The sequence below is a fragment of a genome, unplaced genomic scaffold (genome assembly GCF_019419815.1).
Source record: "Pyrus x bretschneideri cultivar Hongxiangsu unplaced genomic scaffold, Pyrus_bretschneideri_v1 Contig18, whole genome shotgun sequence".
Classification (NCBI taxonomy): Eukaryota; Viridiplantae; Streptophyta; class Magnoliopsida; order Rosales; family Rosaceae; genus Pyrus; species Pyrus x bretschneideri.
In genome coordinates this window covers 5,682,318-5,691,857 of record NW_025999479.1, presented here as the reverse complement: position 1 = coordinate 5,691,857, position 9,540 = coordinate 5,682,318, and the positions used below count along the sequence as shown (strand labels likewise).

Here is a 9,540-nt window from a genome sequence, read left to right as displayed (position 1 = left end):
AGCTCCTTAAGAATATTAAATGCAAGTAAATGCAGAGACTCGAAATCCTTTGTTTTACAATTTTACACATTTATTTTTACTAATATTGATCATGATGATAATATCGTCATTTTTGAGTTGTTCGTTGTTTGATCGTTATATGTCAAATTTTTATCACTATATTGTCAATCTTTACTTTGATGTTCAACAATTAAGATTTAATCCAAAAACCAAATCTCACGAAAAATTTCATATCCCCAAATCCAAATCGTTTGAAAAATCCCAAGGTGGATTCTTCTACACGTAATTTAGCATATGAAGTTTTACCCCAGTAACAGAAAACAATCATGCCTTGCATTTTAATGAGCTTTCGATGCCCACAAATTCCCCTTCCACTTAACAATTAATGTAAAGTAAAGTTGAGAAGGGAATAGAATGGAAAGAAAATCAACATGGGAATTTTTAACATCAACACCTAAACCAGTCAACAATTGCGTAAGTTTCCTAAATACCTAATTTCCTCCCCTGCACACCCATGTTTAATTGTGGGGAAGAATATGGATGTGTAGAACGGGCAAATGGGCGTGCAAAAATCATCTCCCAAAAAGAAAAGGATTCACTTAAAAGTAAGCTGTGCACTTTTTCACTCACACAAAAGTACTTCCAATTTTGAACAAACGAACTAATTAGTACACAGCAAAGTAGTAATAAGTTTGATAATCAGCCGGGCATGTTCATAACATATGTACACAGCACCAGAACCACATTCCGCGAGTCGGAGTGTCAGAAGACTCAGACATACCCATTTTAACTGGCCCCTTTCATTTCTCTTCTTCCTCCTATCCAAAACCCCCATCTCTTAACATTAAGTCAGTAAAATCACCTGCCAAGTTAACCTTACAGAGACCGTAAATCTACTACACACGTGTACATGCAGGGAAGAAGATGGCAGACAAAAACGATAAGGGAAGATAAGGGGTAAAACTTAAATACAAGGAGAACGAGGCTACCGAAGATTAGAAGGGAGGCCTGGGTGTTAGGGTTATTGGAACCAAAAGAACGTGGGATAAATCTGAGCAGTTGGAAGGTTTAGACTTTCAGTATTTTGACCTTGTTTGAATGGGCTATACGTGTACCTTGAATTGTACCACATGGCCTACATATAAATCTACTTGGCTAACAAGCACTCCACCAGGATAATCATGTGCAAATACCTTGTTCTGCTTGGTAAAATCAATACTGAGATGCCGCTGGTATACAGATTTCACAATCTGCTGAAGCTTCAGTTCTGTCTCACTGGATATGATTTTCGCAAATCTTGAGGATGTTTATCCATAGTTCCAAACCACGAACTTGACCTTCCACCAACCCAGTGCTCACTACTTGTCCTTGTACACATACAGGCTGGAGGAGAATGGTCATGTGACAGTAAATAATATGAACTGTGGTGTTCCTCTCTGCAAAAGGACGGAGTCAAATCCAAATGCCCCTGGGGAAATGACCTCAGACCTAACTCTTGAGACTGCTGAAAGGTGGAAGATGATCTAGAATACGAACGCCCCATGGCACGACAAGGACCAAAAGAAGCATATTTTCCGGAATCCAAATCTGGTGACTGCTCCCTAACAGAAAGGCCCAGATGGGGTGTCGTTGTAGAGTCTTCTTCTATTGTTATTCCCTTCTTAGATGCAAGGTCCATGATCTGTCTCTCATCAAGTCCTAACCCCATAAGCAAGTCCCACATGTTTCTCAGTGCTTCCCGCTGGCTGTTAATCACTTGATCCCTCATTGCCATTTCAAATTGAAGCTCAGTATTTGCCATTCCCTATATTAATTGAAGTAAAACTGTTACGCCTAACAGAAAGTTTACCGCCAATATGTAAATCTGAGAAATCGAGCTTTAGAATATATTACAATTGGTATTACTGATGCAACTCATAACAGTTAGCAGTATGCTAATGCAACTCTTAAGAATTTCTTAAGAAAAATTGTGTCATTGGCATTAGATAAACATTTATCTTGAGAGAAATAAAATCTACACCAATGATCTTGCTCAAGTTTTTTTAGCAACGAGTTTCAAATAAATGCATATTCAACTCAAAACAGTCATTTACTAATTTATTTTGTCAAGGTCCAGTATATGTATATTCAGTCTGGGTTTAATATCAACTCACCAAGAGCCTGTATTGACTAAGAATACGCAAGTACGTTTTATTTCCATTGTTACTAATGGCCTCCTCAATCATATTTTGAAGATGGCATCGATGCTTCTCATTTGCTTCGATTTCCTACAAAAAGTAGAGTTGGTAACTTGGCAATAAAATCAAAAGCTGATAAAGTTGTATTTTTTTTGCGAGTTTGACTACAGTCTACAGCTGAGATATTACCATATGGTAATTAACACCAGCTTCATCATTGTCACGGATGTTATCCAAAATAACTTGCCGCCTCATTCTCATGGCCTCTAAAATTTCACTATCGTTTCCAATAGCCTGTAACACAGAAGAGGTACTCATGAATTAGTTTATATTATCAGTAAAAAAAAAATTATCTCAGAATTATCAATAATCATATCATATTCAGTTCCCCAATAAAGTAAATAAATGCAAGAAAGTTAACATAACTTCATCTCCAGATCTGCTTGAACCTACAAACTCTTTACAAAACAAGGAGAGTGGGAATAAAAAGAACTTAATAGTCCATAACAAAGTTGTTTCTCAGGAATGTCATGGCTTTTCTTCGGAGCAGAAACACTGAACTGATTGAGATGAATTGTAGGTGCAAAAAGACATAATGTGCAGAATACAAACTTTTTTTCGTAAAGCTGCATTGTAAGTGGGACACTCTAACCTGTTGTTTTGCTATAGCATCGTCAAGATGTTGGAGTTCAATCCGGTTACAAAGGTTGGTTTCCTCAAGCTCAAATGATGCCTTCTGTAAGTTTATCCTTTCCTGAACATTTTCACTGGTTTCATGGCTCAAAATATTCAACCAAGAAACTTCATCGTCTGCAGCATTTTCAACAGGTTTGACACTTAGCTGTGATTCCTTTTCAGCTAGTTCCTTTCTCAATTGACAAACCTCAATCTGCAATCCGAAATAGGTTATCTTCCAAGAAAATAAAAATTATAAATAAAATCCAATAGATCAAACCAATTCAACCACTCACCTGAAGACTGTCAATCATTTGTTGGTAGTCTGATACATGGGTATCAATAGTGCCAATGTTTTTCTGTGAAGTAAACGTACATGATTGTTCTTAGAAATTCAGTGCATATTTAAAAGTACCAGTCTAGCCAGTGATACACAAGTACAAGAAAAGGAATTTTCTGCAAATCCAACAAATTAGTGCATAGAAACCCATATGAAAGACAAAATTGGCAGTTAAACTAAGGCAATATGCAGCATAGACAAATCAATCAACAAAGAACCACAAGCAAGTATGCAACCTAAGTGGAAAGCTAAAGCACAATACCAATTTTAAAAACTTAATTTCTTAACAGCTTACTATAAATGAGACCATGACAGATTAGCAGATTGATTAATCTATCATAGAATGAAAACTGAACATTAATTGTCTTCAATGTGGAATTGGACTATCACTTAATCATGTTTTGATGATCCAAAATGAATATGTCTTCATGCATATTTGGTTCTCACCTGGATGTGTGTCTTTATTTCCTTTGCTCGATCAGCATATTTCATGGTATTCACAGTGTGATGATACTGACTGTCCACAGGGGATACAGTTGCAACCATGATCGTTTGAGAATTGCCACTCAATCCATCCTTGAGTATTCGTGTCAATTTGCTGCAAAACTAATTACATTAACTACAGTAGTAGGAAGCTAACTACGGCAGCAGGGAGGACTTCAGGATTAAAAATTACAATCATATACCTATTACGGTAAGGAACATAAGCAAGACCCTTCTTTTGCTGTTTCCCAAGTGCATTTATGCAGTTTGCTAAGGCAAGAAGTGAACGGTTAATATTTGCTCCATCCCTTAACTTTTGGCCTCCACTGTTTGTTTCCGAAGCTCGTTCGCTACCAGCAAGATCCACAAGTGCGAGTTTTCCTCGCATTACTTGATTACGGTACTTGTTTCTCTGTTTCCTTTTTACTTTTATTTCCAGCACTGCATGTGATCTGGTTAATGGGAAAAACTTTGTATGAATAATAAGGTTACACTTTATTTTCAAAATTTAGAGTGGTTTTGCTGATTTTGGTGGAAATATTAAAAATGATAGCACGCATTACTTTAAACCGGTTGTTACTAGTATTGTAACTTCTATGATCTGCATTAGATTTTAAAATATCCTTAACTTCTGAAAATGAACTCCACATAGAATATTCTATTATATTTGATGCAGTACATTTTAAATAGTTGAAAATGTGATTCACTGTTTGAAACAAATCATATGCAAGTATAACCAAAACACCTGACCACAGAAGGGTTCATAGAACCTATTGAACACGCACCTAAACCTAACAAAGCTATCCAGTTGTTGGTACCTAAGGTATGGTAGAATCTGTATAGAAGGTTTAGAGCAATGAAATCGGAAGAACAGTGGTTTCCAAGTACAGCCTACTGTCCAAAGCATGATAAAACTCAAATGGACAACAATGATAATGGTATGTCCACAGCACACAAATGAATTCAGCCTACCTAGAAGATGTTGTATTAGCCTCTGTACTTTCAGTTTTCCGTCGGCTATTCCCCAAGTTTAAGAGTTCAAGAATCTTATCGGCTGATTGTACCTGAATAAGTAAGACAATTCACAATGGATGGGTAAGAATCCTTCCCATAGTACATAATTGGTTAGTCCAATTCAAGAACCGTTTTCATAGTAGTACTAGAAAGAGACCCAAAAGAACTAACAAATTACATTTAACAAATGGAAAAATAAAAATACGGAAAAGATTGACAATTATTCACAGATAGTCAAACCAGATGCAAATAGATGGCTAAGTGTCAACCTTGATACACCTCAGCCCAGCAACAATTACTCCTTGCTCTGGGTCCTCTCTGAGTTCCAAATGGCCAGATGACTTTTCAAGCAAATCATAGATGACCTAAATAAATAAAATATGAAACATCTTTTTAAAAAAGAACACAGGCGTTGTTAATAAATTAAATTTCTTCATAAGTTGCATGTCCCACCTCATTGTAGACTTCAAGATAGGAACAGGTAACTTCAAATTCATCAGAGCTCTTGTCCTTCTTTATTAGATCAAAAATTGTATGCAGACTGAGAACCATGAGTCCTGGATCATCTTGTGTCCCGACCATCGTATAAGTTTTACCACTGGAAATGTACAGAGAAATTTTAAGACATTCTGGAGGATATCCAGGAATGGATAATGCAAATCATGAATGGTGAGACCATACGCCGAAAGAAAGCATCCCGATTTTACTTATATGGTTCTTTTGAACTCGCACATCTAGACGTTGACCTAATTAATAACCTTTGTCAAATACGCAATGTCTAGATTTTTGAGTGATGGTGAAGGGATGAGTTGCAAAAAATGCAAATTGCTTCAACTGGTAAAGTCAAGCAAAACCTTGAGACCATGAGAGGTGAAAAATAAAAAACAAGAATATATCGCTTTAGTACCTCCCGGTAGAACCGTATGCAAACACAGTTGCATTGAGACCATGAACAACCCCAGAGATCACGGAAGATATACATTTCGTGTAGACATCCTGGATATATTAAACATTGTCAAGACATATACTTTACCTAGAAGCAACCAAAAAATATAGAAACTATACTAAATCAAAGTGCTTCAAGCAGATATATACACCATAACTAATCATGAGAAATAAAAAAGCATAAGATTCAGTACTCATGTACCAAATTAGAAGAAACCGGATCAAACGCATGATCAAAACAATACTTCTTTTCCTTTGTTCGATTCTGTATTCGTTCAAGGTAGTCCTTTGACAGATCAGGATCTAACACAAGCACCTCCTACAAGTAAAAATTTCAAATTCCAAATCAATACATACATATATTTGTACACACACACACACACACACACATATATATATATCTATATATATAATAATATCATTCAAATTAGACAAGTTCTAAGTCTAAGCCAGCACAAACCTTATTGTCAATCACTCGAACAATGTCGCGGCCGCGCTCTCTCTGCCTAAACGGCCTGCATTTCACAGCAACCTACAGCAATGCGAGCTCGAAATCAATTACCTGAACCAAGGCAATGCAATGCCCATGAAATTTACACAGCAGCAAATACTAACCGTAAGTGTTGTAGTTTTCTTCGTCGCCGGAGCTCTAATGCTCGGCATGTTCGATCAACATCGGTTTCCCATACCACCACAGCTTCCGCCCCCAGCAGCACCACCACTAAAACCCTTGGATCGAAGCAGATCAAAGCAGCTGAATTTCAGAGTCTTCGTTTTCCAAAATTCAAGCAAATTTAAAATTCTCTAAGCTTTTGAAATCGCATTTGCTCCGGATTCCTTCAAAATTCCTCTAGATTTCAGGAAATGACAATTTGTTCGGACATCGAAGAGCGAGAAGACGTGGGACGAACGATTCAAGGGCGCGTTGCGGGAGAGAAAAGGACAAAATCTCTGTCAGCTAAGAGGGGAAAATACTCGGTGCTCTCCGGCGTATCGTAGTAAGATAACGTATTTGTAATAAATGGGACCGGCTGGTTACTGCTCACGGCAATTAACGCGGGTAAAATGAGATTGGACTCGAGGAGAGGGGGGGGCGCGCGGTGGGGGGCCGCGGGGCCCGTTCAACAAGAAGAAGAAAAGGATGAAACAGTGAGGTGGAGGGTCGTGGAATGATTTCGACCGTTGGTTTGTTTGGAGAGTTTTTTTTGTTTTTGTTTTTTTAAACAAACAATATTATATGTAGAATAGTGGACTAAGCTTCATAATGAGTTGGTAACGATATGGTTTAAATTTGTCTTTTATTAAGAATCGAACATATGATCTCTCATTTGTAGTGAAGAAGAATACCACTACACCGTAGTACTAAGTGATTGTTTGGAGAGTGTTTAGAATGGGAGTTTTAGGATTTTTTTGGGGTCTCCTCCTCATGGTATTCCTTCTCAATTCTCACATTTGGAGGTCTTAAGTTCAACTTTTTTTGATAGCGTGCTCGATATCAATTTATCCTGATTAATTCATGATGCAACTTAACTCGAATTTTGATCATCCGTGTAGATATATCATTGCATGAAAATACAAAATAGTAAAAGATTGAAATGTTGGAAAGGGGAGTGGGTGTAGTTGATGAGTTTGGTTGGCGTCATGATATTCAACTTATGATTGGGAAAGGTGGGTTTTAAAACTTTTTGGTGGTGTGGACAAAACTGAAAAGGGAAAAGGAAGGCCATGTGAAGGAGATGGTAATCTTGGCTTAAGTTGCATGCACGTGTGTTTGGGAAAGTTTGTGAATCCACGTATGGAACTTTTTCAAAAATTAATTTGGTTTTGAATGTTTCTTTTTAAGTCTTAACATTATTGGGAGTTTTTTTTTTCTTTTCAAACAATAATTCTGGCCACTTAATATTACGATCTAATGATATTTATTTTTATATGTAAGTGAGATATCTTGGATTTGATTCTCCTAAAAAATGAATTTGAACCATCGTTACTCAAAAAAAAAAAAAAAAAAAATCTTAGCCTCCTCGTTTAACTATTTGAATTCTAAATTATATACTTTATAATGACCTAAAAAATTAATCTCAAAGAGTTGGCTTAGTGGAAAGTAAACAAAGATTTGAAACTTCTAACTCGAGTTCGAACTCTTCCTAAAACATTCGTTGGGTCACTGGTGCCATGTCTCTTCATATGGTATCAAAGCGGATATTAAATGTAAATTACGCCAATTAGTCAAAAACCTTAAGCTGGTATATATCTCTTCAATATATAGAGTAATTTAACATATGGTGACTATGGTCTATTAACAAGGTGTGGGTCCAAAACCTTAAGCTAGTAGATTTAGTCGAAATATTTTCTTTTACTAATTTAGGTCTAGTTTCAAAATTGAGAAAATAATTACTGTTGGTAGAATTGTGTCCTTCCAAGCATATGACTGAATAATAACTCAAAATATAGCGTAAATTACAATTTGTCTCTTTTAAGTTTTCGTCCAATTTCATATTCATGCATCTTTTAAAATTATATAACGACTCATGATTTTCGTATCAATTTTGTACAAGCATTAAAATATATGTTAAGTTGACCGTTCAATGATGACAAGCATATGACTGAATAATAACTCAAAATATAGCGTAAATTACAATTTGTCTCTTTTAAGTTTTCGTCCAATTTCATATTCATGCATCTTTTAAAATTATATAACGACTCATGATTTTCGTATCAATTTTGTACAAGCATTAAAATATATGTTAAGTTGACCGTTCAATGATGACGTGACAAATATAAGGCTTATAAGCTTTGGTGGCGTGACAATCAAATTTGTCTATACGAGAATGTTAAGGGGACTATCTCAAAGTGGGACTCTCTATGATTCTTTACCACCTTGTTTTTGGCACAATGTTTTATAATGTTGTCACAAAAATTGACATTAAACTATAAGGTGGTAAAGAATCTAAAAAAAGTTTCACTTTTGAGATAGCTCACTTAGCATTTATCTTGTCTACATAGATAAAATAATAAGTACAAAACAAAGAAATTAAAAAAATAAAAATAAAAAAACCAAAATTTGCACCCTCTCTGTTGGACGCAGGATCTGCACAGAACCTCCCCAGAAAATAGGTGAGGAACTCTTGTTAATTTAAAAGTACCTTAGTCAAGCCTTGAGTAGACTCTTAGGTTCTTTTGTGAAAGTGATTGTTTTAGGCGTATCATTGTTGACCAAGACTAATAGATTGTTTAGTTTTTGTATGGGTTCAACTTTCTTTTTATTCTCCTGAATTTAATAAATGAAGATATACTTTATAATCGAACATATCTTAATTCAGTTACGAGTTTGTAAACACGTCATAAGAGTGTCATCATCTCAGCAGTCCATTCTATATTTCTAACATCCCCTTTGAACGTTTTTTTCTTCTTCTACATGCGAAAGAATGTTGAGGATATGTCTCATTTGGCGTGTACATGTTAGGAATCAATTAAATTAAAAACTGATGTCCAAATGTGTCCAGGACAAGCCCAGCTGGACGTATTAAGAAGCTTCATATTCTATTTTTCTCCTTTGTTTTTATTTAAGAACTTAATTTTAAAGTGTCACATTATGGTACAGTCCTATTGTATTCTTTTGTTTAAGGTGGTTGGTTTGATTTTTGTCACAAGACGAATTTGAATCAAATTATTATTATTATTTAGTTAACTTTTGAATTAAATTATTTGACTAGTCCATTTTAAGGCTTATCCACTCTTCCGTTACTTAGTGTAGATAATATCGTATGTATTAAATTTTTTTTTTTAAGGACTCGTTTAGAAGTGCTTTTAAATTGATTGAAAGCACTTTTAGTAAAATTGAGTTTGGATCCAAAAACACTTTAAGTTTTTTTAGAAGAAACACTGGATATGTGCTTTTTATATGAA

General features: G+C 35.5%; 1 protein-coding gene across 1 annotated transcript; it reads right to left on the bottom strand.

The window, feature by feature from the left end:
• Positions 1–577: 577 nt before the first annotated feature.
• LOC125476191 (kinesin-like protein KIN-8B) lies at positions 578–6,695 on the bottom strand. Its single transcript, XM_048582009.1, has 14 exons — positions 6,250–6,695; positions 6,095–6,166; positions 5,837–5,953; positions 5,597–5,685; positions 5,143–5,287; positions 4,959–5,054; positions 4,648–4,739; positions 3,879–4,127; positions 3,640–3,790; positions 3,149–3,211; positions 2,830–3,066; positions 2,367–2,471; positions 2,154–2,267; positions 578–1,804 (listed from the first exon to the last, which is right to left on the bottom strand). Exons 1-14 carry the CDS (start codon positions 6,295–6,297, stop codon positions 1,262–1,264), a joined length of 2,121 nt encoding a protein of 706 aa, XP_048437966.1. The 5' UTR covers positions 6,298–6,695; the 3' UTR covers positions 578–1,261.
• Between the last annotated feature and the right edge of the window lie 2,845 nt (positions 6,696–9,540).

Bases quoted from the DNA above. Each gene is read 5' to 3' on its own strand.
- LOC125476191 (XM_048582009.1), bottom strand. From the start codon at position 6,297: ATGCCGAGCATTAGAGCTCCGGCGACGAAGAAAACTACAACACTTACG. The intron at 2,472-2,829 runs GTTAGAGTGTCC...TCTGTGTTACAG, and splicing joins ATGCTATAGCAAAACAACAG to GCTATTGGAAACGATAGTGA. The intron at 2,268-2,366 runs GTAATATCTCAG...TACTTTTTGTAG, and splicing joins CTGGTGTTAATTACCATATG to GAAATCGAAGCAAATGAGAA.